Source organism: Xiphophorus maculatus, chromosome 12 (assembly GCF_002775205.1).
Source record: "Xiphophorus maculatus strain JP 163 A chromosome 12, X_maculatus-5.0-male, whole genome shotgun sequence".
In the NCBI taxonomy this organism is placed as follows: domain Eukaryota; kingdom Metazoa; phylum Chordata; class Actinopteri; order Cyprinodontiformes; family Poeciliidae; genus Xiphophorus; species Xiphophorus maculatus.
The window spans coordinates 18564986-18592932 of record NC_036454.1 but is presented as its reverse complement, the minus strand read 5'-3'; the positions used below and the strand labels follow the sequence as shown (position 1 = coordinate 18592932).

At 36.9% G+C, this 27947-nt stretch overlaps 2 protein-coding genes across 3 annotated transcripts; one reads left to right on the top strand and one right to left on the bottom strand.

Moving 5' to 3' along the window:
- Positions 1 to 3090: 3090 nt before the first annotated feature.
- On the bottom strand, positions 3091 to 10646 carry LOC102237439 (solute carrier family 2, facilitated glucose transporter member 11-like). 2 transcript variants are annotated; one of them, XM_023343203.1, is made up of 12 exons: positions 10536 to 10646; positions 7753 to 7851; positions 7210 to 7370; positions 7007 to 7131; positions 5975 to 6104; positions 5708 to 5856; positions 5076 to 5263; positions 4877 to 4987; positions 3903 to 4004; positions 3757 to 3832; positions 3551 to 3678; positions 3091 to 3468 (listed from the first exon to the last, which is right to left on the bottom strand). In XM_023343203.1, exons 1-12 carry the CDS (start codon positions 10572 to 10574, stop codon positions 3274 to 3276), a joined length of 1503 nt encoding a protein of 500 aa, XP_023198971.1. In that variant the 5' UTR covers positions 10575 to 10646; the 3' UTR covers positions 3091 to 3273. The 2 variants fall into 2 exon arrangements, with proteins under 2 accessions (XP_023198971.1, XP_005804071.1); XM_005804014.2 differs by lacking the exon at positions 10536 to 10646 and adding an exon at positions 7960 to 8126.
- A 1444-nt stretch (positions 10647 to 12090) lies between these two features.
- On the top strand, positions 12091 to 27671 carry LOC102237694. The gene is made up of 12 exons (XM_005804015.2): positions 12091 to 12260; positions 13616 to 13727; positions 15829 to 15922; positions 16392 to 16446; positions 21472 to 21612; positions 21689 to 21849; positions 21930 to 22028; positions 23092 to 23237; positions 23371 to 23542; positions 23627 to 23739; positions 24711 to 24798; positions 25771 to 27671. The coding sequence occupies exons 1-12, from the start codon at positions 12149 to 12151 to the stop codon at positions 25822 to 25824; spliced, it is 1347 nt and encodes a 448-aa protein (XP_005804072.1). The 5' UTR covers positions 12091 to 12148; the 3' UTR covers positions 25825 to 27671.
- Positions 27672 to 27947: the final 276 nt, after the last annotated feature.

The window sequence follows — 27947 nt, the reverse complement described above, 5'->3', positions numbered from 1 at the left end:
ACCTCTCCACTTAAAAAGACGGAAATGTCCACCGTAGATTTGTGGTTTCCAATAACTAAAGACTTTCGCATACTTCATGTCTGCTATGTAGGTTGCAGTCTGAAACTGTCTAGCTCTTAACCCTGAGACTTCACAGTACAAAGAGATTAGGGGAAAATTCAATAAAGTCTGAGGCTAGGCAATTAAGTTTAGAAAACAGCATGAGATACTTCTTGTGCCCCAACCACAGTTTACCCCAACCTTCAAGTTTCACATTTGAGAAGAGATCTAATATTATAATTGCTTTGGATATAATCAAGAATGAATTATTTTATTAGAAAGGAAAGCAGACAGATTTAAATCACACCATTCTGCAAACAACTTGTTTGTTTCTAAAAGAAAAAGATCAACTTAAGAAAATGGCATTGTTTTACATTTATTAGCAATTTGCAACTTTGATAATAACCAAATTGGTTTTATAAATTCAATTTGGTTAATTTTATTGTCAGGAAAAACTTCAGTGCAATCAATGCAAAACTAAATTTTGACAGAATGTAAATTCTCTGCTGAAACCTCCCTTTTTAATGCAGGAATAAAAATAAACTCTTACCTTCTTTCAAAATGCAAAGAAAACAGTGATGAGGGTCATTCAAAGATGGCACAAAGTATGCTTGCTTTCGCAACGGAACAAGTACATAAAATTAGGCAAACATAAGGCTTCATAAACAAGATATGAAACAGTTTGGCAGCAACCTTAGCCATGTACCAGAGAAAACCAATGCATAAAGATTGAGGATGAGTCTACTTTGTATATCACAATAATATGCAACTAAACTAAACTAACTCATTATCGTTTGCAAATAATGTACTATAGATACAAAAGGTTTAGGCTCTCAACAAATACTTTCACTCCAATCTTCATTCCACCCTACAGTTTTGAACCCAGGTGAAGTCAATTGGTGACTGGAAGTTTTTCTAGCCAAAATGACATAAACTTTAGTTATTTACCAACATTGTAACAACATACTAGTATGCAAAGAAATATCACAGAAATCTGTGTTATCAAAATGTTTTTGTCTAAACATAAAATCTGTAAAGCTCATTAGAAAGGTATGTATCCGGATGGGCTTTCAGCACACGTCACATCAATACTTAAATACTTTTTAAAAAATCTTTCCTTGTTTATTTTTTACTCTTGCATACACCCGAGTACCTGCTTAAGATTTTTGAAAACAGGTAGAACTGTTGGACATTTCTAAAAGTCAGCCTGTTGATCAAAAATAGATTGGTTTCTTGGGTATTCCCTTAAACATTTTCCCAAAATATCACTTCTGTTTTTTTATGCTACTACATTGTTTTTCAAATTTTGCTTCCCTTTTACAAATCACTTTGATTTTCAGTTATTAATGTTGAGGTTTAATTGTTCATATGTAATTTTCCTTGCTGATACTCACCATTGTGCTTTTCTTTATATATATATATATATAGAGTCATAATCAAGCAGGTAAGAAGTCCAAACCATATATCTAAGATATTTATGCCATTATATGTCATAATTTCTATATTTTGTTTTTACTAAAAACAAATATAGTTGGCCACTAGATGGCAGTATATGACGTGACACTTGGACACATTTCTGTACAAGAAATGAATTTCTGATCATGTCAGGACAGATATAATTCAAGCACTCATCAAATGTTTAAAAGATACAAAATTAGCTGAGAGGATTTAGTATGTGTGTGTGTGAGTGTATAAGTACGTATATAATATAGTTATTTTAAGGTTTGAAGATATATAGGAAAAAATGAATTTCTGAATTACATCTCCGTCCAGTTGACGGCGGTAATACACAAATTATGTAAACTGCCAGAAAAAGCTATAGAAGCAGAAGAAGTTGTCAGGACAGTGGAAAGATGCATAGCAAACTAACTGGAAATTAGCTGGCTCTGGAACAGGAGAGATTCATGCAATATCACAGTCACAATTCCTGTATCACTGTCTGACCATAAAAATCTGGAGATGAAAGATGAGCACTCATCCTTGTTAAACTAGCTCAGCTGGAGGTCCCTTCTTGAAATAAAGGAGCTTCCTGCTTAGAATGGGGAAATTTTTTAAAGCTACTGCTGATCAACTGAATCTGACAGACTTTTCTCTGGGGTGTACCTCAAGTATAAACAGCTTTAGACGATGGATGGCTGAATCTAACAGTTTTTTCTTAAGACTGCACAAACTGAATGCATCTGTGTAGGAATAAATCAGATAGAAGCCACTTTATAGGCAGACAAGAACTGGGCCTGTTTGTCCTGTAAAATGTCTCGAGATTACTTTTGCTGTGAATTTATATATATATATATATATATATATATATATATATATATATAGGTTAGCAGGAACACTAATGCCCCAAACCCAGTTATTTGGGGCTTTTGGGGTTTCATCACTGCTGTGATGGGTTTTCTTATTCACAACTGCTTGTGATGGTTCTTGGGTGCTTGGGTTGTTGGCTTGTAATTATTTTATGGGTTATTTAAGTTTCATAGTTTCTTCTTATTGTGTTTATTTTTATAGTTTACGCTGGGATTTTACAATCTGCTGTGTTATTTAGTCATTTCCTTGTTGTCTACTTAGAGTGTACTCACTTTCGGTTCAGTCTCGTTTATTTGTTGTTTGCCAAGTTTAGACATGACAGTTTGTATCCTTATTTCTAGGGTCATAGTTTATTCTTGAGTCTTGATTTTTGTATTCTTTATCATTCCCCTACATTTCTCCTGTCACATTCTTCTTCTGTTTATATCTTGATTTTCTCCTGTTAGCTCCTATGTTTGTCTTTTTCCTGTTTTCTTTTGTACTTACACTCACCTTTCTGCATTATGCCGCTCACCTGTGCTGCCTCATCATCCTCATCTGTTGCACCTGTTCAGTCACCCATTTAAATTCCTGATTTCAGACTCTTTATCCCTGTAAAAAAATAATGCATGCAAAAAGTCTTTGTTCTTCAGATCACATGCAGCTCTGAGGGATTAGAAAAGACCAGGCAGCTGCAGCAGCATGCAGTCTTAACTGTGAACCTGTTCACACCAATTAAGGAAGAATGGACTTTTTTAACTGAAATTTATTTAAAATTTTAAGTAAAGCACCCTTTATAGAGGTAGTACAAACCATCATGTATAATACAGGGATGTGTAACAAGGTCATCTTAATTTCATTTTGTAGATATTTATTACAGTCTGCAATATCATGCATGTGTGTTTATCAGTGTTGTGTGTGACAGAGAAAGTTTGTCTGAGAAACATTTTAGATGGACGTTGATAGGAGTATAGTTCCAGCTCCATCTGAACTGCAAAACTTGTTCGTCTTCAATGACTGGAACTCATTCTGAATTTCCACAAAGGTTTTGTTCTTTGTTTCAGGAACAACAAAGAATATGTAGGTGACCACCAAGGAGCAAACTGCCAAGAAGACCAGGAAACAGTACTGCTGTAGCCCAATCTATGAATGTAAAGAAATTATGTATTAGACAACAGTGAAACATTTTAAATTGCACTTATTCATGTTGACCTGGAGCACTGACCACAATGAAGGGAAAGACCATGCTGATTAAGAAGAAGCTGAGCCAGTTCACTGATCCTGCAATCATGAAGGCAGCAGGCCGAGTATTTTGTGTGAACAACTCTGTGGTTAGGATGTTAGTCACACCACCTTTAACAGACAGTAGACACAAAGAAAATTAGAGACATAGCTGTGAAATTTAATGAGGTTCGTGCTTTATTTACTTACCTGGTCCCAAGCCAAAACTCAAGATGAAGGCAAAAACACACGCCATGCTCAGGTACGGAAAAACTGGGCTGAAATCCTGAAGGGAGAGCAAATGTTAACTCAGGCATAAACGTCTGGGTAAGATGTCTGATCGTGAAGTAACTTACCTGGAAAGTGAGCGTCAGTGTGAAAAAAACACAGCAGATACTCATGAGTACATAACCCCCCATGATGAGGACTTTCCTTCCCAGATATTCAATAAGCATACCCTGTGAGACACACAGCATGTCACAAGACCATGTGGGGAGGTTTAACAAGCAAATGTAGCTGGACATGTTCCAATGTTTAAATAATACCCAATGTGCCTCAACAGTAAGCTTACTGTTTATAATACTATTATAAAAATACATTGTAAATTGTAAATTAAAACTGATTCAATTGTTTGTAAATTATTTAAGCCTTATTTTAAATAGTAAAACATACAGATGTGCCAGTTTAGCTCAGTAACATTGCACACACAGACTAAATTGACAGGACTGTCTTTGTACAGCTCACTTCAATAGAATAGAATAGAATAGAATTACTTTATTCATCCCAGCAGGGAAAGCACACATTTGACTATTTAATATCTTCAGTTTTGTTTTGTGTTTTAGACTTTGTGTTAATTTTCATTGTACTTTAAGTATTTTTATGAATAGTTACAATTCTGTTTTGAGTTGTAGTCTTTGGTTGCCGTTTCATCTGTGGACCTTATCAGAGAAAATACTACCATAAAACAATGAATCATTTAACATTATGGATGTTTTGTTGTTGATGTTCCCATTGTTCCTACCAGTTGGATTTTACTTTTTAATGATAAAACCTCAAATTCCAATCTATTCTGTTGCACTTGAATGTGATATTTCAGTTAATTTTACAAATAAACCAAACTGGTTTCCATTAACTTTGGATAGGTATAAAGTTAAAAGGTGTGTTGTGCATTTGTACTCAGTCCCATTGACTCTAATTCCCCCCAATCAAATCCAATGCAATCTTTCCAGAAGTCAGAGGAAATAGTCAATTTATGTGCACCTTAATCATTGCATAAAAACAAAAATGACACACAACTTCATTAAAAATGTAAGTATAAATGGATACTCACACACGTTAAAGCTGTGATGCACTCACAGGCACCAGTGCCGACAGTTGCATATGGTATTTTATCCATAGGAATACCAGATTGTCCGAACACATAATCAGCATAGAAGTAAATCTAAAGACAGGAGGATATAATTCTGGCTTTGATTTTTAAAAAAATAATCATTAGGGGGTTGCTGTGAGATAAGTCATACTGCACATACAGCATTAATGCCATTCAGCTGCTGAGCAATGTTCAGGAGGATGATGGTGAGAAGTTGCCACCGTAAACTACGATCAGAGAAGAGTTCCCAGGGCTTCTTGGCCTGGAAACCCACCAAATTATTCTTCTCCTTCTCGATATCCTCCAAAGCATCACCAGAGTCAGCTAAGCCATGCAGCTGCCTCAAGGCTGGACACAGGAAAACACATGACCCAGTGAATGAAATCCTCTGTGAACACCATTCTTCTCATCTGATCAGGCTTCAGGGATGTGACTTTTAAAGTCCAATCAAAAGGTTTTCTGCAATAAACAGCTTTCCTTTCACATTAATGCGCTGTGGTCCAAACGAGATCACATGCATGAACCGACTGCACCAACAAAACACTGATTTCTGATTCTAGATAAGACTTGTATAAAAAGGCTGCATTTACACTGTACTTCTCATGGTTCCTCAAAATTAGCACGTGGAAGGCAGGTTGCTTTTGTATATATATATTTTAATTCTGTGGTGTAGTTCCAACTGTTCCAATAAAGTTAAAATGACTTTTCAGGGTTTAAACAAGGGAAAAAAATAAATAAATAGAAATAATGATCTACACAATACACTGAGGAATAGTTTAAGAAATACTTTACCTTTTTTACAACTCTCCTCATCTCCTTTGTCAATAAGCAGGTAACGCGGGCTCTCTGGGAACCAGGGCAGAGTAAGGAGCTGCAGGAATGCAGGGATGCATGTGGTGGAGAGCAAAATGGGCCAGTACTCTTCTTTACCGAGAATTTCTCTGCACAGTTGCACACAGATGCCAAATTAGCATGCTTGTTAAGACAGCACAAAAATCTGTGCATTCCTTGAAAGTGAATATTAAGCGGCCTATGTGGGATTTAGTGTTTGAAACTTACTTGAGGCCCATAACTTGTCCTGTTAAGATTCCACCAGTGATGAAGACTGAAGTTCCCATTCCCATGGCCCCACGTAATGCGGTCGGAGCTATTTCCCCCAAGTAAAGAGGCTGAACACACAGGGCAATGCCTGTGAACAACAATCCGAGATTCATCTCTAAGTTAGTATTTTGTTTTAAAGTCAGACCCTAAAAATGTTAACAAGAAAACGACTTTAGAAATTATTACTAAACATAGGCAATCAGTTTTTAAGGAGGTGTTTGGCTATCAAACAAAATATGTCTTTTGAGTCATTTTGTTCTAAATTCAATGGTTTATTTAAGTATTTACACCTCTTGAAACATGAAAATGTTTTTTCCTGTTTTTTCCATGTGAATTCTGAAATGAAAGGAAACAGATTCAGGGATTTTGAAATGTTTTCCTAATTGAGAAGCAGCCAAAAGGTCCTTGGACACTCTGGAGGATCCAAAGCTCAGATGGACAAATGTGTGGACAAGACAGCTGATTGTTGTACACTCTAGAAATCTGGTATTTATGGAAGAATGGAAAGAAGAAAGGCATTGTTATAAGAAAGTCAAAGAAGTCCCCATTTGCAGTTTTACACAAGCTACTGTATGTAGGACACACAAGGAACATTATAGAAGGTGCTATTTTGCAAAAAAGAAAGGAAAAAATGTCTATATCATGTGCAATGCTGGTTACTTTATTAACCCAATACAATTAATTATTATAAAAAGTATGTAGGGGGCTAAAGAGGAACAACCAGCATTGTTGCTAATTAGAATAATTATAATTAGTTATTATAAAAAGTATGTAGGGGGCTAAAGAGAAACAACCACTACATATTTTGGACTTTTATATGTGACGAATGTTGAAAACCATGTTTCTTTTCACCCACTTCCCAGCTATTGGATTTGGAGTTTTACAAATCATCAAAACATCAAATCCCAACACTTTGGATTTCAGGTTGTGGTTGTACTATGCAAAAGGTGGGGAAGCTCAAGAGAGGTAAGAATGTTTGGCTGTTTTTACCTGCATTCATTCCACTGAGGAGCCGTCCAATGATGAGCAGCTCAAATGACCCTGCAGTGGAGCTCAGACCCATCAACAGAGCAGCTGTCAGTGAAAAGGCGTTATTGGCCAGCAGCGTCCCTCTCCTGAAGGAAACCACACAATATGACTTAGAGGTAACAAAAGATGAGTTAGTCTTACCAAATATAATAATATCTCCATACCTCCCCAGTTTCACAGACAGAGTCCCGCCCACTGATGTGCCTATGAGCCCTCCTAAGGTGAACATGGAAACAATGGTGGACCAGAGCAGCGTGAGTCCACCCTGTGATATGTTGGTTTGATAGCGCTGCATCCAGGTCTGGTTGATGAAGTTTTGTACATACTTGGGATGGCAGGAAAGAAAAGAAATGTAGTTTAACATTTGTTATTTTTAAGTGCAGCTATAAATTGGTAAAAGGAAAACTTTGAAGTACTTTCTAAGAACAGGTTTGTCCTCACATTAAGAGGTAATATAAAGAGCAGCATTGTTTTCATTTGAACAATTTATACGTAACTTATACATCCTTGGTTGATTCAGAACAAAAAAATCTGCAGGCAAGTAGTTCACCACCTATAAAACGTTTATCACAGACAAAAAGACAACTTGTCTTTCAGCCAAAACAATAAAATACTACTTTAAAGTGGATCTTTCAAGAAGAAACAATAACAATCCAGCTTTGCTTTGCTATCCTCCCTTAGCATTCCCGTTTCTTTCTGGTTCTTACCTTTGTGGGTGCGTTGATGACAGAGATATTGTAGCCATACTGAAACGTTCCTCCAACACAAGCAGCAAACACAGCCAATAGCAGCGATTTGTTTGGAAGCTGCAAAAATTAAAACGAAGACTTCAGGAAAGCATTTCCAGAAAATAAAGAACAACAAACTCATCCTTCTTTTCTTCAGCGAGTCATAACAATGTATGCCTTGCATACCTTGAAACGCCTTTCGTCTTTAATGCCCCTGACGAGCAAAGGCTCGTACTCATCCACATATTCTTTTGGCATTTTTCTCACAACCTCAAGACTTCTTAAAACTATTGTTCACACGTGGAGTATCCTTTTCTTCATGAGGCTGCTCTCAGAAGTAAACTCATGTCTGACTGGTGGATGAGTTTATCCTGAGAATAACACAACTGATCTGTTGTCAGAAAATGAGTATGAAGTGTGGTGAATCTTCTGCATAATGAGGGTACTCTCTGATCATCAGAGTTTCACGCTACTGTGACAGCATCCAAGTACTGAAGAAGTAGAGCTCAGTGAGCGAAATATTGCTGGAGAGAGCATGTAGCATATTGAAGCTATATTAAGCTTCACTAAACCAATCAGTCTTGTAAACTCGCAACAATCAATCAATCTTCTGATCTTAAAGCACAACAAGCCTTTGCATCATCTTAGGACCTCTTGCTTGATGATGTCAAGCAGCCCTAATGAGTAAATAATAGCCCTTTTATAATTTGCTGCTTCTTAATATTCTGGGAATAGTTTAAGTGTTGCATGCTCTCTTTTGATCTCAACTTTGTAGGATTATTATAGGAAGAAATGATGTAAAAAAAAAATTTAAATTAGCAGTTTATTTGAAGCAATGTTTCATCAAGATTTTATACTATCCTACAAGCAATTTAATGTCCTGGGCTCACAAGTTAACCCTAAAAGCTAGTCACATTTAATGCAGAATTAAAATATGATCACGCATTAACATTAAAAGGGGCAGGACCGGCTCTAGTCATATTGTTGCCCAAAGCGAGATCATGGTTCAGTGTCCCTGCTGACCCCTCTGTCGGGGGGAGACACCCGAGATGCTAATGGACAGCAGCCATATCACAGTCATAAAGATTAAATTATGTTAAGATGCTTGAGGTTTAAGAAGTCCTTCAGACAACTTATATAAACACTGATAGTTTCAGTTTATATTCCCTTAAAATTATCATCAAATATGTTTTGCTATTTCTATGTTCATAACAGTACAATGTTGGTCAGATTTGACAAGATATGGTGTTGATATTCTTAAATTGGTACCTTTTTAAAAAAATGTCTATTTATGCTGCAATATTGCATTTGAATAAAATGGAGGATCTGTGTGGAAGCTATAGCTCACTTTGTTGTTTTCTTTACAAGTTTAAATGTTTGGCCAATTTATTGACATTCTAAAATTAAACTTCTGTGTGGACAACAGAGGTAAACATTTTCTTATTTAAACAGGAACCAGATTTTTTTGTTTAGACTGTTCTCTTCAATATGAATCAGGTTCTGTCCAACAATTTATAGAAAAAAAAAATCCACAAAATAGTTTTCATTGTCAGATATTTTCAAAACACTTTTCTAAAGAAAATCTGCCAGAAATCAGACTCTAGACACAAGAAGAGCACAGCTGCTCCAGGCGCTACACCATAAAAAGCACAAAGTGGCAAAGAGTGAGATGTTCCTACCAGCCAACTCTGATCTTCTGTCTGTAATTTAATCTGGTAGATTTTTTTTTGAGAATTTTTGAATGGGGCACAAAAAATATACTTGTTTCTTTGTGCTATTTGAATAATGAAACAAAACAGAAACAAAATGATAAACCATCAAATGCTTGTGAAAATATTTAATAAGATAACTTGATTTTGCTCTTCTTTTCCAGGCATTTAAAACAATGAAACAGTTTCAGCACCTCCTGCTGTCATGACTGACTGATGTTTATATATCAAAGGATAAAATGACAGAAATTAATACAAAGTTATCAAAAAAAAAACACAAAGCAGAGATTTTGTTCACAATTAGAGCCAATTGAATTAGTAATTAAAATAATATATATAAATATATATATATTTCTGCATTGTCAAATATAAATAAATATAAATAACAATGTTCTCGACTGGAGTTTGAAGACATTATCTCTACAGGTGCTGTGCTGGCTCCCCCTATGTGACAAACAGAAGAAAATCATCTTGTGTCTCTTGCTTTCCTCACTTTTTATAAAGTATTATTGACTGTAGACCTGTACCTTGCTTAGTCAATTTGTTTATCCCCTTATTTTGTTTTTATTCATGTCGAAAAACATCCCCAAAATGATTAAATGTTTGAGTTGATGGATTGATGATGATGGATTTTTATTAAAGAACAGGTTTATGTGCAACAATCTGTTTGTGATTTTAATTTATGTTTAATAAAATAGACAATAAAGCCAAAACATACATGATCAGTGTTTGCAGCATAGACATCTTACATACTGTTAATTTAAGTGCAAAATACACAAATGACTAACAAATAGCTGCAGCAGATGCATATGGAAACCCTAGAAATCCTCATCAGAATCCTAACAGCAAATGTTCAGAATGGGAAATGAAACGATTTGTGTTGAATTAACCATGAATGCAACGCCAAAAGAGTGGAAACTCCTAAAATATACTATTGGACCACATGTCTCCATTTATCGCTGCAGGGAAGCCACAGTGCATCGTTTTCAGACACTAAAGGAAAATCAAATATTCAGAAAGAAAACCCAAAATGGGGTCAAATCTTACACTCACCTCTTTCTTTGATTTATTGGCTCCCTCACTTAAATTCATCTTGGAAGCTGCTGTGAAATGAAGTTCAAACAAAGCATTGAAAGCATGTCGAGCCGCTCAGTCGGATTGCCCTCCTTACATTGTGTCTCCCAGTTGCAAGGTGCAGCGCATGACTCCTGCTCAGGGAGGAAGGCTGTTAAACTCATTGAAGTTTAACAGCCCCTGTGCCCTTTTGGCAGTGGAAAGACTGTTTGACCCATATATAGAAATAACAACCAGTCTTTGTGGTACAATTTCCACTTCTTTAGTATTGCTCAACATCCAGCCTAAAACCAACAAATACGATTTTATGCCAGGGTACCGTTCCTTATCTCTTTTGGTTTGCAGAAAGGTTTTTCTCAGTTCTATTTATTATTACACACAGAACCTGAGACAAGGTTGCACTGAAATGTGAAAGGATTTGTCCATTGTTAACCTTTTCTCCAGTCGAAGAACAGAGATCTAACCACAGCTTTGAGCATGTGAGTTTTAAAGCCTTATCCAACAGGTCAAGTCAACTTCATGTGCTTCAGAATGCCATTTGTTGAGCTTCAAGCAAATTCCTTCAAAAAGCCTTAGAGCTTTGCAAGACGGTGCAATGAAGCATAGGCAGCTTGTTTTAAAATAATTTAAGGAGTTCTACTCCCATAAACAATAGCGTTTGATGCATGAAGATTCAATAAAGGCAATATAATTATGCAGCTTTTCTTTAAAGAATAAAAAGGACTTGTTTGTGAACGATGCTGTTTTGCACAAACAGCACCCTGTCTTTGTTCTCTCAGTTTTCCCTTCTGTTAAACTAATTTGCAGAAAGATAACATTTCATTAAATGCTGTGCGTATGGATAAATTAAAACAGCTGCAAAACTACTCAATGACATCCAATGTTTTATTTCTGTGTTTTCTACACAAGATACTTTAATTTCACAGAACAGTGAAAATAATATTATGTAAACGGGCTTGCAATAGGAGAGAATGGGGCTGGCTGTCACAAGGGTTGGTTGTTGCTAAATCTTGCCCCTTGGAGGGAGTTGTTACAAAATGTTTGCATGCGAGTTTCCAAAATAGTTCTCACAGACTAGGTAGATTTTTATTTTAGTTGTTTCACACTTGACTTAGACCTGAGAGGACTTATTATGTTTTTCACATCATAGTGAAAACGTTTGATTTTTTATGAGTTCCTTTTCAATTGTCTTATATCATAAATTTAGGATTAAACACTTATTATTATTATTACTTATTAAAAGTGGAGTTATAGTTAGGGTCGTCTTTTTCTTTGCTAGACTATATTATGTGGTTGCTAGCATAAATGCAAGTAAATCAATAGAGGTGGACAGTTGTCATATGTCTGTAATTCCTCTCCAATCTTAGTCATAAAAAACTGACCGATTATCAACACTAGATTAGTGTTTTTAAGTCAAAGTTACTCCACTATCACAAGTGAATGTTTGAAGCGCAGGTGTCGTTGATGCATTTCACCACAGGAGGGCGCTTCTTCCTCACAGAAGCACAGTTCGAATGTGCAACCCTGAAACCTTTCCCCCTCTGGAAACTGCAAGGAGATCCACGGTTTCCGTGTGGGTTCGTGGTTTGATCATGTCGGGCAGAAAGCCCCGGTATGTGGCGAACCCCCTGGAGTCTGCGATCACCACCCCGAGCGAGAGGATCCTGAAGGAATGCCACAGTCTGTACGTGGACAGCGAGAACGGTAAATACCCACCGGCCACCCGGATTACAGCAGCGTTAAAGCACAAACAAGCAGACCCGAGTGTGGTTGTTAAATGCTGAACAGCAGAGGGGTTTTACGGTGATTTCTGGGGCAGCAGAGATTTTGCAGCGGTCTGTCCGCAGCAGCTGCTGTCAGTGTGACAAACATGACACCTGAACCAGAGACGTTCCTCTCCTGGCAGGCAGCGTCCCTATCTGTGCACTCACTGCCAGTGTCTTCATACACATGGCTAAACCCGGTTACTTCCACTTCAAACAAATGTAACTACTGTTGTAAAGAGCGATTGCCCTCACACCACCACTGTTATTTGATAACTATGTGTGTGACTGCAGACTTTGCTCTTAAAACTCACAGAGCTTTCCTTGGTAACAATAGTTGCAAACTGAGCAGAAAGAGGCAGATGCAAGAAGACATGTTGAACTTGAGGAACTTCAGTCCCCAGAGAGTAGCTTTTCCTTTCTTCAGGATCAGATGTTACACAGATAAACTTGCCCAGGACAAGCAATCTGGCTGCTTCAGTTCAGTCCAACAGTCTTGTGGCCAGAGGAGGAAACCTACAGAGACTTTCTGATTTCACATTTCATTTCTGAAATATGAACTATTTTAAAATAATGTTTTTGATGCAGCATCAACATCGTATCAATGGTTGTTTGAAGACCAGAAGTGGGTTTTGTCACATCATGCTTAATCTGTGGATGCTATGGACAATTCAAATGGGTGATTGTGAAACATCCGTATGTTAAATGAAATGTTAAATCGAGAAAGACTTACCTAAAAGCTTTGCTCTAGAGGTCTCAATTTTACCAGTAAAACTTTGAACGCTCCCAGTTGCTGGTCTACAGTTGTAGCCAGAAGATGCTTCTTGCAAGTTTTTATCCTAAGGAATCAGTGAAATACCTGGAAAATGCAAATGCATGCCAGATGCAACGTAGTCTACTACTTTGGACAAAGACCATGTAGAGCTCTAAAAACAGAAAAGAAAATTAGGTAAAAAAAATAGTTTCCTTTAAAAAAAGAGAAATTGTTTAGTCAAACAGTTGAGTCATAGTTATTCTTTAATAAACCATACATATGTTTTGTGGTGTAAAGATGACATTTTAAAAAAAAACTACCCAGTGAAGGTTTTCTAAAGTGTTTCTGTTCCTTCTCAGTGATTTTCACATTTTGATTTCAACATTTGTGTGTGCCCTTGAACGCAAATTTCCATTTGCATGTGCAAACTCGCATGCAAATGTCTAAAGAGTGCACCTAGCTATTTTTTTTAAAAATTAAATAGGTTTCTATTTAGCATGAATATAATTGTTTTAGTATTTGATTACATTGTGTGTTTGCAGGTCTGGTGAAAATTGCCAGCAGCCTCGGAGTCCGCCTCCTTCCTCCGAGAAAGAAGATTATCGTGATGATAATGGGAAATCACTCTGCAGGGAAGAGCTCCTTTATTAACTGGTAGAACATCTCTTTTATTCAAATTCACTGATCCAACATGCATTTGTCTGGTTTTTAAACTCTCTGCTTCATCTGTAGAGAGAGTTTAGTAATCTGTGCATCATGAATATTACAGAAGTGTGGTATACACACATGGCATCTCTGCGCTACATGGGTGGAGAATATGTTGCCGAGAAACAGTTTGTCCCATCTTAAACCATGATTGTTTTTTTTTAAAAGATAAAACACCTATTAAAATACATTTTAAGCAACAAGTGGCATAAATTTAAAAATACATTTATACATACTTGCAGGAATGTATATTAAACAGAGAAAACTCTTGAATTTAGGTGGAGAGTTTTTTGTTTTTTTTCAGGTACCAAATGAGACGAAGCCATACCAGCTCTAAAACTTCATATAGGCTCCTTAAACTGGATGACGTTTGTTTTAGATTCAGTGGACACTAATCCACTAGTTTATCTGTGATTGTTCCCACTTTGAACATTTCTGATGGTTTGTGAAATCTATTTTTTTTTGTAAACGGATGTCATGTTTACTATTTTGCAATTTAATGTAGTAATCTTCATTAATCTCAGGATTTGCAAAAATAAATATTCAAGCATTTTGGTCAAGTGATGTCCATGTGAACGCTATCCTCTCCCAGAACATTTACCCTCGATTGTAAGAGCTGCATTATTCAATGCTAGCAGGTATCAGTTAATGGATTTTAAATTGTTTGTTCATGTTTAACAGTGGGTGATTATTATTATTTTTTTTGGTTTGGACTATTTAGCCCAGCACTCACTGACCTTTTACACAGGAAATTGATTCGTAGGCAGAACATTAATAGGCAGCAAGTCTGTAATTGTGTGTAATGAAAATTCATCAACAAACAAATATAATGTAAAAATTTTTGCAGTGTTGGTTTATTATAAAGTGAGTATTCTTTTAAAATTTATTTTAGACCATCAGAGGAACAAAATGATAGTTGTAATTTCTACAGCTAACTGTTTATTGTGTTAAGTGTACATATTTTTGATGCTGTGTTATTCGATGGTCTTGTAAACCACCTAAAATCATTACCTGAATATATTAGTGCTGTTTTAAACATCTGGTGCTTCTGAACATTTCACCAGCCTTATCAGCTGATCTGTGATCAGCAGTGCTGCAAAACAGGAGTAAAACACAGCTTCTAGAGCCTGATTTATTAGCACCAGAATGCCCACTGTGTTCAAAACATTTGTTTTTATGGGCTCAGTGGAAAATAATCAGCTGTGAGAGCAGCTCTGCAGCGTGTTAACCTGCTTAAACCAATTAACAAGTGATTTCAAAATAAACTGCAGGAAGATAAAGAGACAGTCAGCTTTGTTATTCTGATTCCAACCCCACATTTTGAGCTAATGTTTTTTTTTGTTTTTATACTTGAGAAATTGAAAACAAAAATAAACTTCAGAGTTTGAGACATGGTGTTCAAGTGATTTATTGGCTGCTGTTCCCAGTGAGCGCGCTCGGTTCTTTCCTCTGAGTCAGAGTTCTTCAGGCGTCTGGGCTACCCACGTCTCCGACCTGACCCTGAATCAGAAAACGAATAAAACTGAGTTTGAATCAGGAATTCAGGAAGCATTTGGCTCCTTCTCATCAGATTAGAAATGAGAAATCATTTAATTAACAGCGTTTTTTTTTCTACCACCTTGTGTAAACTTAAGGCTACAACATGTGATTTGTCTCAAAGAATAAACTTTTCAAAGTTTCACACATTAATTATTCTTTATAATTTAGAACAGTCATGAATTAATTATTCATAATAAGCTACGTCTGGATTTTTAAATGAGTAAGATCATTTAAAGTGCAGAACACTCTTTTATGTGAACAATGAACTTCTGATCATAACCCCATATGAAGGTTTATAAAACACTAATTTCTAGAAGGCCTTAAGACATCAACTGGGTGATAAAAGGTTTATTGACCAGATCTAAATTTGTGATTACGTGGTTTTAAAAAGCCTTCCTTGAAGTATCTAAATGTTTTGACAAAGATCAGATTTGAGGTGTTTGCATGCTCGACACCATTGAATCCTATAAATATTTTTATTCTAATTTCTGGCCTGATTCTGTCTCTGCAGGTATGTTGAAGAGCACATTCAGAAAACCGGTGTGGCCATTGAAACTCAGGGCTTTACCTTCATCACTAGTGGTCGCAAGAGAGAGTCACTGACGGTAAGATCGACATGGAGACATGCAAACAGAACACAAGCTCTTGGTTTTTAGGATTTATGGATGTTGATGGAAAACTTTAACAGTAAAGCCACTCAGTGCCTTAATAGCAGACAATTAAAAACATCTCTTATGCATCCTATTTTTTTCTATGTTCATTTCTCATTATTCATTCGGCCTCTGTGATGCACTCTGTTGCGCGCCCTGAGTCATCTTTGCAGCACTTAAACAGGTTTGGGAGCTGCCTGCCTCTCCCTCCTCGCTCACACTTTAACTCCCTGTTCATAACCTGCTTTGGTCAGAGTGATGAGGATGAATAAAATATTTACAGTCAGGACTGCAGAGTGGCCAAACCAAGGATATTCAGCTGCAGCATGCAAGCTTCTAATCCCCAAATCACATGACTAAAACTAAAACAGACTCTGCTGTAGAGATTTGTCCCTCTCATGTTGCATTTTTAACTCTTTCACAGGGAAATGCAACATTACATCTCTATCCTCATTTTCGACCTATCCTTGAGTTCAAAGGTAAGATTTGACTTTTTGTTTTATTGAAACTCATAACTTAGAATATGAAGGACATTTTCTAACTGTTTTTGTACAATTTATCTACACATATTATTGCTCTGAGAAAACAGAAGGTTGCCATTTTGTATCTTATTCAGTGCAGGTGTTTCCTTGAAATGTCTCTGGGAATAAAACAGTGTTGTACATGTTTATTTTTCTGATAAGGTGATGAAGTTTTGCATCAGAATTTTAGCCTGCTGTCTTATTAGCATGTTAAATGGAAGCTAATTAAAATAGTGCCAGTATTGTAGCCAGTATAATCATAGAAACACATTGGATTGCCCTTTTTTGTTGAACGCAGTTGCTTTTCAATCACGTAAAAAAGGAAGTGTTAAAATGATTCCCACTGCAATTCTGGTGGATTATTTACTCTTAATCTAAATATGTGTCAAACATTTATTTTTTCAGTTTAAAATTAACCTGTTGTGGCCTGTCATTTTTTTCACATCCCTAGAAATCCTCTCTACCTACTTGGAACCCTGAGAGATTTCTATTTCCTCCCCATCAGATAAACCAAAACTCCTTTCTTTATAATTTACTTCATGTAATCTAATTTAATGGTCTTTATAAGGATTTCTAAAGGTCTTTCAAAAATTTTCTTTAAGATTTGGCTGCTTGTCTCACTCCATTTTGGTCCAATCTTGTATACAGGCAACATATTGGAAATATAATGACAGAGAGGCTATTGTCAAGGAATCATGTTGCCACAATAATGCCAAGGTGTCACCCACATCTTTCCCAACCCTGATAAAGATGTGTAAAAAGGCTAAATACAATAATCTTTTATTCAATATTTTTGCTATAATATTTCACAGCGATAGGCCATACAAACAATTTTTGACCATTAGATTGTCCACCATCCTGGGTTATCTCCTCCACTCTCTTTTCTTGAGCTCAGTTCACAGGTTTTCTACATGTTTTAGTTCTGAGGACTGACATGATCATCAAACAAGGTTCATTGGTTATCTGGTGAACCATTTTTATGTGTTGATCTGACCATGTTTTAGATCATTGTCCTGCTGAAACGCACAGTGGTGACCCAATTTTAATCATTTCTAGAGTTCACTAGATTTTTTCTGAAAATCTCTTCATAATTTGGAAGTTTCTTTGTGGGTGAAGTCTGCCTTTGGGAGACAAACAGGTCCACAGCACCACAATATTTTCCACCGTCTGGGTGGCATTATGTATTTTTCCAGACATATGTTACCTTTTGTTACTTTGTAATTTGACACCTTTAAATTGGACACCTGTCTCTTTAAGAAGCCCCTACTGTTACATACAGTAGGAGCTACGCCTTCAGCACGTCAACACAGCAATGCCTCCTTCTTATGCTGTTTACAACATTCTTGGAATGAGAAGTAGCTTTTATGATGAGCTCAGCAAACGCGCAGGTTCACCAGGTGTTTGCTAGTTGTTGCTGCCACTAGTCTGGAGGAGTTGAGTGGGGTAGTTGTGGGGGAGGGGTGCTCTGTGAGGCGGATACTTGGCTTGAGCACTGCAGCACTGAGGAGGAGCTTTTAGCTTTTAGTCACTTCAAATGGTTGCTATGGGAAATTTCTCGCACATGCATGAAAGAATCAAAGCAACACTCCATGTATGTTTCTGATGAGGAAATAGCATTATAATCTGATATAAATATCAAAAAAGTAAATTTTTACTAAATTGAACCCCAGCCATGAAAACCACTGTAATAGATTTTTTTAAGTCTGGCTTTTTACTTGCAAAATACAAAAAAACAAGTTTTGATTTCAGACATTTTTTTTTTTTTTTTGCTAATTTAAACCGCAGTTGTCAAGTTAGAAATCCCACCTGTTCCCCCTCCTTGTCTCGCACACAGTAGGCGGTGTTTGGATCGGCCATGTGCCAGCTGAAATGACTCTGGTTTATATAAAAGTGAGAACGTGTGCATCAGTGGAGTCACTGGAGAGACACTGGGTGTGCCTGCTGCCTGAGCGCTGGTGCTGCTGAAGGGGGTGGGGCGCGGCGCGTGTATGTTGACTGGGGAGTATGCAGAACGAGAAGGTTCACTGGGTGCGGACTCATGGTATGGCGTATGAGTCACACGCCCTGTCGACAGCAGTGCACCAGTGTAGTCAGGAGGGGCGGCTGAGAAATGTCACAGCCATTAGAGGCGGTGAAGCCCCACGCTGGAGCAGCAACAGCTCTGCTCTGCAGGCCGGAGTCGCTCTGCTGCTGCTGCTGGACAAAAGAGCTGGATTTATATCTTCTGAACTTCCTCGCTGCATCTGGAAGAGGCACATCAGGCTTTTATTAAGCTTTCCCAGGGACTGAGGATGACTCATCAGAAGATCATCATATATCCTTATTCGGGAGGAGATGCTGATTCACTTTTAGGAGAAACACTTATTACAATGATGAATGTTTTAACATAGAATCTGTCTGTCTCTCTGCTCTCTACCTGTTGTTTGGACTTTTATGCAACGTTCTTCTCAGGAAATGCTTCACTGTTGTCTAGAATGAAGGTTTTGACTCTGCTCATTTAATTTTAACCATATGCAGTCCGTCTAGTTTTACGAGTTTAATCTGGCAAAAGCTTCTTTGCAGCAGTCTTGAAGCATTTCTCCCCCTTTTTTTTTAGTGTTGTGAATCTGCTGCAAAGCTTTCTCACGTTCAGTCAAGAAACTCTGCTCATATTGATTGGAATCACTTGTTTCCCTTTTCTGGCTGTTTATTTGAATCAAACTGTAACATTTCTCTTCTTAAAGCGTCATCCTTTTCAGTTCCAATCAGCATATTTAAGCATTTATATTTTAAGAATCATCCAGACTGACTTCCGTTCAGGTTATCAGCATTTAATTATGTTTGATTGCATTTACACACATGCTTATTAACATTTCTTTTCTAATAACTGCCTGTTTGCACGATGTGGACCTCTAAGGTTTTGTGCTCGGAGCCAGTTGTATTGATATTGTGTTGATAAGGGAATGCTAATGTGGCACAGCAGCAGCAGTGGTCCTGCTCGCTGCAGCACAAGGGTGTGATTTGTGTCGGGTGTTGACACCTGCCTCTTCGTATAAAACAGCCTCAGTGTCATCCCAAGCCTGCGCTCCGTTTCAGTGGGAATCTGTGCAGAGAGAGAGCGAAGGGACAGACCGGTGGGCTCAACAGCTCTTCTCTGACGTTTACCTGTCTACTATGGGTGTGAATCTTTTATGATGATTACCGTAACATTCATTTGGGTTTTAACGACACATTTAAATGTAGATTTTACAGTTATTTTAGTTACAGTTAAAAGCACTTTGTATTGCCTTGTTGCTGAAAATGTGCTATATAAATTAAATTACTTCTCCCTTTATTTTTAAAAAGCAAGAGTGAACAAGGCCATTAACAAGTTTCTGGAATAATCTTTGCTGGTGTTTCGGAGCGTTCTTAGTAGAAATGTTCCTGCTCATTTAAATATGGTGGCTCCCTAATGGGGCTGATTTAATTTTTGAAAATCTGGGTTATTTTTTTTTTCACCAGTGGACTTCTTGGCTGTCCAGAGTGATGTCAGTCCACCCACACAGAAGTATTTATTGAAATAACAAACATTTTTTAAAGATATTTTCTGTGATGTGTTATTTTTTTAGGAGTAAAAGGAAAAAATCAACTAAAATTGGAAATCTAATTTTGTATAAAAAATTAGAGATTTTATTTTTAAGCAGTTCCACTTCCCGACATGAATCCAATTTCTCTGTCCTAGTTTCAACCATCTGACCCAAAATGTCGCAATCTGGTGAAAACAAGAAAGGATAAGAGTCAAACACAGACTCAACCAAGACTCAACTATATTTCAGAACTAGATGATGCTGGAACCAGTGTTGCTGGTCAGCGAGGCAGATATTGAGCTTTTTGGTCTCAGTAACAAGAAGTCTATTTGTAAGATCTAAGCACAACGTACAAACTGTCAGGTGTGGTGGCTGCATCATGCTGTGGGTCTGTTTTGCTACCAGGTCTACTGTGGGTGAAGCAATGAAGAATGACCACTTCAAAAGTTTTCAAGTTTCCTTCAGATTAGAAACTGGATGGCTAAAATTGAACACTGTGGTTTTGTTCCAGCTAGACGGTTATCCCAAACACACTTTAAATCTTGTGTTGGAATGGATAAAGCAGGATAACATTAATGTTCTGGGGAGGCTTCAACCTCAACCCAGTCAAAGGTTTATGGACTATGCTTTGAAGCCAAATCTATGTTAGATACTCATACAATTTAAATTAGTTCTACCAAAGGTGATAGTAGGACTGGTCAAATATTCAACCAGAACTGGACTGAAAGTTTATTGGTGATGAAAAACATTGTGTGGTCAAGGTTCAACGTCCTGAAGGAAATGTAACAAAATATTAGTGTAACCAAATAAGCTGAATGAATTTGAGGGTGTATGTACACTTTAGCCATGTCTGGATTAAAGAAAATCCATGATAAATTATAATTTAAGCACCAGTTAAAGTGGAAATTGAAAAAAATATTGTAATCTGGAAAACAAGTGGTTCAAATGAATCATTAAAAGCCCTAAATAAACCCGACATTCACCCCAATCATGTAAATCCTCTGACTATGGATCCTGTTGTGTCTGTGTGGCGGTGCTAGCTGTGATGCGTTACAATAACCTCGCAGTGCGTTGCTTCACAGTCGTTCTTCACTGGCTAGCTTTACGTCCTACGGCCCACACTAAAGCTGCCAGTTGAAGAGCTGTTGTGTGTAACAGTGACAACAGACCTGTCCACGGCGGGGACAGTGAGACATCAGCAACATTCAAAAGATTCATGAGCCAGGACAGCTTTTTTTTTTTTTACTGAGCCTCTAAAAGACAAAGTTTGTGAAATTGCAAACCTGCAAGGACAAAGACTTTATGATCCCAGTATCACCGAGCTCCCTCCGGTCTCCAAGTATTGACCACACTGCGTACATCAGATACAGCAGAATCCTGCAGTGACTCAGCTTTGTTGGTCATATTCATCCAACATCTGTCTTTCTTTTTTTTATAGGTGTGATGGACTACCTGTCTGCTGAGATCTCCACCTCAAAGCAGAAGAAATTCAGCCTGGTGACATTCGTGGACACTCCTGGTTTGGTGGACGGGGACATGATCTACCCATTTGATGTCAACAGCGCCATCACCTGGTTGGGTAAGTACTTAAGGATTTATGTTTTCAGCATCACCAGAGTTGCTCCGCAGATATTGATGCATCTAATGTTGCGCAGGAGAACAGGCGGACCTGATTTTCGTCTTCTTTGACCCGATGGGTCAGGCGCTGTGCAAACGGACGCTCAACATCGTGGAGAAGCTGAGCGACAAATGTGGAGACAAGCTGTTGTTTTATCTCAGCAAAGCAGATGAAGCTGGGAAGGAGACAGACAGACAGGTCAGCTTTTTATTCATAAAAGCTGTTTTAATTTTTACCCAGAAAAAGCATTAGCTTATAAATATATGTTTTTCCCACAGAGAGTAATGATGCAGATTGTCCAGGAGCTGTGCCGCCGTCCAGGGCTCAACAAATGTGGTTTTGAGATGCCGACAATATACATCCCCAACCCACAGAAGGTAAAATTCAGTGTTCCTGTTTGGATTTAATTATTTTGGTGTCCAGATCCGTTTTTAAAAATAAGAGTATATTCTGGACAAAGGTGTCTCTAGGTTTGTGGTGATGAACTGGTTCCATTATACTGCTTCAATAACTACACAATAGTGTGAAGGTATAATATTTTATAACTAAACTATTATACCCAGGAGACACTACTTTTAAGGAGCTACTTTTAGCTCCTAACTTAAAAGCTACTAACAAATTTAATGTCCTTGTTTCAGAATAGGAAGAGGTGAAGACAGCGTTATTTTAACTAAAAATAAATATGCTTAATAATTTTAGTGTTTCTGTAATTTAAAACTAGTACATTTCTTTTCATTTTGTGTAAATTCAATGAAAGTCTGTTACTTTTACTCAAGATGAATGCACAGTCTAAATCTTGTTAAGCTGACCTTTCCTCTCTTAGGCTTTGAAGCTGTTTCTTGATAGATTTGAACATTATAAATACTTGTAGTTTTCCTTCAAATTCCTTAATGGTGTTTGATTAGAGCTGATGAGCTTTAGATGCAAAGGGGGTTTTGTGTCATAGATTTTATCAGCTTCGGTTTAACCCTCCTGCAGAGAGGCAGATGTCACGGTTGGACAATGGGAAGGCGGTGGGGTGTCCTGTCAGTTCCCAAAAACTTGAAAAAGAAAAAAAGGAAACTTGGGAGAGCAGCACACACAGGGTCAATGCAACCCTGATGGGACTCTGCGCACAGGGTAAAAAGCTCATGCACGGTTCACCACTCTGCTCCTCTTAGGGCTGCGGGGTTAAGAATTGCGTCTCATACCCAAACTTGGTGCAGGAGCTACTTGTGATCTACTGTCCCTGAGGTCTGCACTGCGTGGTTGATTTGTGTCTCCCTTGGTTTGCAGTGTTCTTGTTTTTGCTGAGTAGCCTCACTTCCAGCTTCTTGCACAGGGCTGTCTGTCAAAATACCCTCAGGATTTGTTGCAGAATTTTACTGAGATGCATGAGATGCTTTTACTTTACAATCTTTTTTTGAATAAATTTTATTTTTTCATCTTTGCGTCTTTTAGCCAAGCAGGTGTGTGAACCAGATTGACAGCGTTTGTCAAACGATTGAGAAGACCATCAACCAGGCTGTCCAGAAGACTTTAGATCAACTGGAGAAAGACTCTGACCTCATTTGTTCGACCATCATCAACAAACTGGAACAGGACAGGTTAAATTTAGTGCTGTATTTCTTTTTTTCTTCTTTTACTTTGATAAAACAAATGCGTATAAAATGGATGTAAAATCAAACTATTTAGCGGCATTAAATGTTTTTAAGTCAGATTTTATCACTCTGCACACAGGGCCGATGTGTCTTTCAACAGGAGTGTTCGTCTTCACTCAGTTCTGTGTTTGGCTTTGGGCTTTTTCCTGCCGTTCCTCTTCATCCTCAGTTTTATTGTAAGCACCTTCTCCAAGGAGCAACTGCACGACCTGCTGGGCGAAGGTCCGACTCATATCGTTATGGTCTTCACAGTAAGTAAAGGAAATCTTTCAAAGGGATCAAAAACTGATGTGAAAACATTATAGTAAAATATTCTGTGTATCTGTCTCTCCCAGGGGGTAGTGATGTATTTATGGGAATGGATACCGGAGGACAAACAAGTAGTTTTTGTGATCTCTTTTGGGGCTTTTTGCTACTTCCTGCTTTTCCTAGCAAAATATTTTGCAGGGTAAGTGTGTAAAGACATCCTTTTACACACCTCAATAAAATATGTATAACTGGAACATTAGACAGAAAAATTTATATTAATATCTTGCATTCTCCACAATTAGATTAATCAATCAGATATGTTTTATAAAACACTGTACACTCAAATGAAACAAATGTTAAACACAGAGTTGCAAGCATGCAGACAACAATCACAGAAATGAATGTTAACAATATTGATTATTACACAGAAATTGTCAAACAGCTTGTCAAACTGAGGAAATGCAATCATGTTTTTATGAAGAAAGGTCAGAGATTGATTAAAAACATCAACACCATTAAATATCAGAAAGAAATAAGATTAAGATAAAAATGTAAGTTTATTTATTATTAAAAATACATTAAAGTCAAATTGAAGGCATGATAAAAACAAATGCATAAAATAAAACCTTTAGAATTTTATAAATAAACAAAAATATTAAGCCATAACTAAAATGTGTAGCCTAACATTGATCCCAGTGGGATATATACTTTATATAATAAAATATGGATTTAGAAGCACATATATTTACAAAAGAATAAAAATAAAACAAACTCCCTGCACTTTGAGTTTTATGTATTTCAAACTTTCACAAAATTATTGGGTAAAAAAAAGTGAAGCTCTTCTTTATGTTTTCATTTCAATCTATATTGGAGGCATATAGAGCAGAATGAATATTGTACTTAAAAAAAATACTGAACTCTCTCCTGTTTTCTTTAATAATGTTAAATGTAACATTTTAAAGTATCAAAAATAAAAACTTTTAAATCTTAGCTCGAAAAAAACATAATGACAGTAAATTGTTAGAATAAACTTCTTTTCATATTGATTTATTTCCTTTTGTCCAAAATGTATAAAGGGATGAAATAAGCATTCAGTCTGTCTCTCAGACACATGCAGACATTTTACGCTTTGGATTATGGTTCTGATGGTTCCTTGTCCTTCATCCTCAGCCGAAGAAACAAGACTCTGACGAAGAAGGAGAAGAGGAAGATGATGGAGTACAGGGATTATATCCATGATATTGTCAAAACTAAAAAGGTTAGACTGACTTCTCGTTCAGTAATCTGCTATTCTCATAGTCTTCGCTTTTTAAACGATAATAGGTCAAAATTGGGTTGTTCACCGAAATAATGACCCAAAACATTTAGTCGAATCCACACAGAAATGCTTCATCTGACATGAAATCAAGTTTATTTTTAGCTCATCTTTGTCATCTGACCTAAATCCTGTTATAAGACTGTGGTGAGCTGAAGATAAGAGAGCACAGGAAAGGCTTCATGACTCTGAAGGACCTAGAGAAATTGTGCAAAGATCTCTCTCTAAATATTAGATGAGATTGTTTGGTTCATGTCTTTTTAGCTGCTCGAAGTTTCTCTGCAGTGAGAAGTTTGGGTGTTGGCCTGGACTATTGTCTTAAGTTGAACATATAAATGCTATCTAGCTTTTTCCAGCCACGATTGACTGCAACGGCAAAGCTTTACTTCTTTTTTAAGGACTTTTAGAAGGTCATTCATGCTTTTATGCCCTCTCGCCAGGACTATTGTAATTCTTTATTGGGCTAGATAAATCATCCCTGCTGCCTTTACAGATAGTCCAGAACTCTGCAGCTTGACCTGTGCTCAGTACAAAGAAGCATGAACACATAACTCCTTTTAAATGGTCTTATCTATGAGATCTCCTCTATATCCACACACCTCCAAGAGCACCAGTTTCTCCTTGATGTTCTGAGATCAAAGATAAACTGTGGCGGTGATGGAGCATTCACTGTGGGCGCCACAAGACCGTGGAGAACCTTACCTTCTCATGTCAGCACTGCTCAGACCACATAACCATTTAAATATGCTGAAAATTCGTCTCTTTCATTTGAGTTTTGACTGACTGAGCATGAGACACTAGGTTTTAGTGTGCTCTCGTATTGTTGTTGCAAGAAATTGTGATATATTTTGGTTAACTTTACTTGTTTTTAATTGTGTTCTAAAAGTAAAACTGTCATTACTTTTTCCTTTATAGGCTAAACTGTACGAGTGGTACCTGCAGCAGTGTGCAGCAGAACAGGACCTCTGATGTCTCTGGTTTACATCTGGATGGTGGTGCTGCCTCATGCTTTTTTTAATGCTTTTTTTGTTGTTGTAAAAAACAACTTTTTTTATTTCAACCTGACATTGGTGGCTGCTGATTTGTAGTTGAATCAGCAGGAGTTTGTAGACAATCACCAGGCCAGTTGTAGGTGGAACCTATAGTGCAGCAGAAATCACTGCCAACCTCTGTCATCTCAGCAGCAGGAGAAGTGCCTTGTTTTTACTGCACACAGGACAAACTGTGATTTTAGCTCTTGGGCAAAAGTAATTTTCTCAGTGGGAAGATTTGTTCCCCATTTCTCTTAGGTTTTGCAATACAAATGCTCAAAATGTTTGAAAAAGGACTTTTCTCCATTTCAAATATTGACCCACCAGCAAATACCCTATATTTTTTAGTGTGTGTCTGTGTTGTATCTGTCCAAAGTCCCCTACAGAAACACCCTGACTGACATATTACCTGAATGTGTTTTCATGCACATAGCTATTTAACTGCAATAATCAGTGCCGTGATTACACCTGGGCATCATAAATAGATGTGAAGAAGCAGCAAACCTGGAAAAACTGTCCACCATCTTGAAAGTTTTTGTTTTCTATAGTTTGAAACATACAGTAGCAAGAGATTAGTGAAGCAGGAAGAGCTGTATAGTCATTGCACTAATGTGTCGCTCCTAGCTGAGCTGCAGCACTGAACTGATGAGTAACCGTTAGCTCTGCTTAATGCCTTCCCTCCAGTGTTTGTGATTCATGAATATTTATTAGTGACACCAGCTGTGGTGCGTTTACACGAAGGGGTGCGTCTGTCCAAACCATCATGCCTCATTAAATGTCAGCATTTTTGAACTGATTAATTTATTTCCTGCTGATATGCTTTCACTAAAATTAGCAGGCCAGTATATTAATTACTGGGAACAGATTACCAGATATTTAAATATCTCAAAGAGAGAACTACAAGGAATGAAAAGATTGGTACCTCATTTCTTTTAATTCTTAAGCCAATTTTCCCTTGTTTAGATTCTTAGTGGATCAAATAAGTAATTGCACTCAGTCAAGACACCGTTAGGATCATTTACAGTTGAATGTTTCACAGGAAACAGAGTGAACTGAAGTTTTCAGATTTCTGTAACCAAAATTGGATTCCTTATCGTAGTTTGTCAGTTACTCAATTCACTAAGTAAAGCACAATATATATATATTGATTACTCACAGACTACTGGTTTAAATCTCTATTTCTCTTAGCTATGGTGATTGTCACTTAACAAATAAGATTATAAAATTACTTAAACCTATAAAAAAATATTTTTAATACAGAAAAGTGGGCTTAATGAAAACTATGTTTAATGTCTGTAAGGTTATTTTCAAAATATAATTTTAATCGGATAAACGACCGTCATCTGAGATAAAAAACCTGTGTATAAACACACTTTTGTAATTTAAATATTTCTGTTATGAAGCTTCTGTGAATTATAAATACATTAAAAATATTTTTGCCTTGCCATTACCCATAATTACTTATGGCTATTTATTTCTGTTCTGTAAAATGTTTACAAAAATCAAACACTTCCTTGTTTATGTGTCATTTAAGAGGTTAAAACAATGCAGTTGATTGTGAAAAAAGCTTTGGATTAATGCATCCTTACTTATCTCTGATCCAAAACATTTTAAAAGCTCTTCTTTGGGCTGTTTGCAATATTATTGTGAACACGTTTAGTTTGTTTTGTGTGTTAGAATCCTCTCAGGTAATCTTTCTGTTTATAAATAACTATTTTAAAATGATTTCATGTATCATTAGTCAAACTTGTGAATTCATCCATTCTGTGGTATTTAAAAAAAAAATATTTCTTCCATCTTGAACTCAACGGATTTTTTTTTCCTAAAACAGTTTGTCAAAAAATTTTTTTTAAATAAACCTAAACCAAACTGTTTTTCTTTGTTTGAAATAAAATATTTTTATGGACTTAGACTTTTCAGTCTCTTGTTTATTATTAATCTAGAAAAAAACATTTCATCCCAAACCGGCTCCCAGTTGCTACCAATGAGTTACTTTATTTTGACTGATAATTTAGTACTTCGTATCCAGAGTAAATGTAAATATGTTAAAATCTCATATAA

What these genes read in the sequence shown, in the direction of transcription:
- LOC102237439 (XM_005804014.2), bottom strand. Translation starts at nt 8,031, where the DNA reads ATGCCAAAAGAATATGTGGATGAGTACGAGCCTTTGCTCGTCAGGGGC. An exon ending in CTGTCTGTGAAACTGGGGAG is followed by an intron (nt 7,132 to 7,209) that starts GTATGGAGATAT and finishes GGTTTCCTTCAG; the next exon opens with GAGAGGGACGCTGCTGGCCA. An exon ending in TGAGGAGAGTTGTAAAAAAG is followed by an intron (nt 5,264 to 5,707) that starts GTAAAGTATTTC and finishes TCCTGTGTCCAG; the next exon opens with CCTTGAGGCAGCTGCATGGC.
- LOC102237694 (XM_005804015.2), top strand. Translation starts at nt 12,149, where the DNA reads ATGTCGGGCAGAAAGCCCCGGTATGTGGCGAACCCCCTGGAGTCTGCG. An exon ending in GCAAGAGAGAGTCACTGACG is followed by an intron (nt 15,923 to 16,391) that starts GTAAGATCGACA and finishes ACTCTTTCACAG; the next exon opens with GGAAATGCAACATTACATCT. An exon ending in ATATTGTCAAAACTAAAAAG is followed by an intron (nt 24,799 to 25,770) that starts GTTAGACTGACT and finishes TTTCCTTTATAG; the next exon opens with GCTAAACTGTACGAGTGGTA.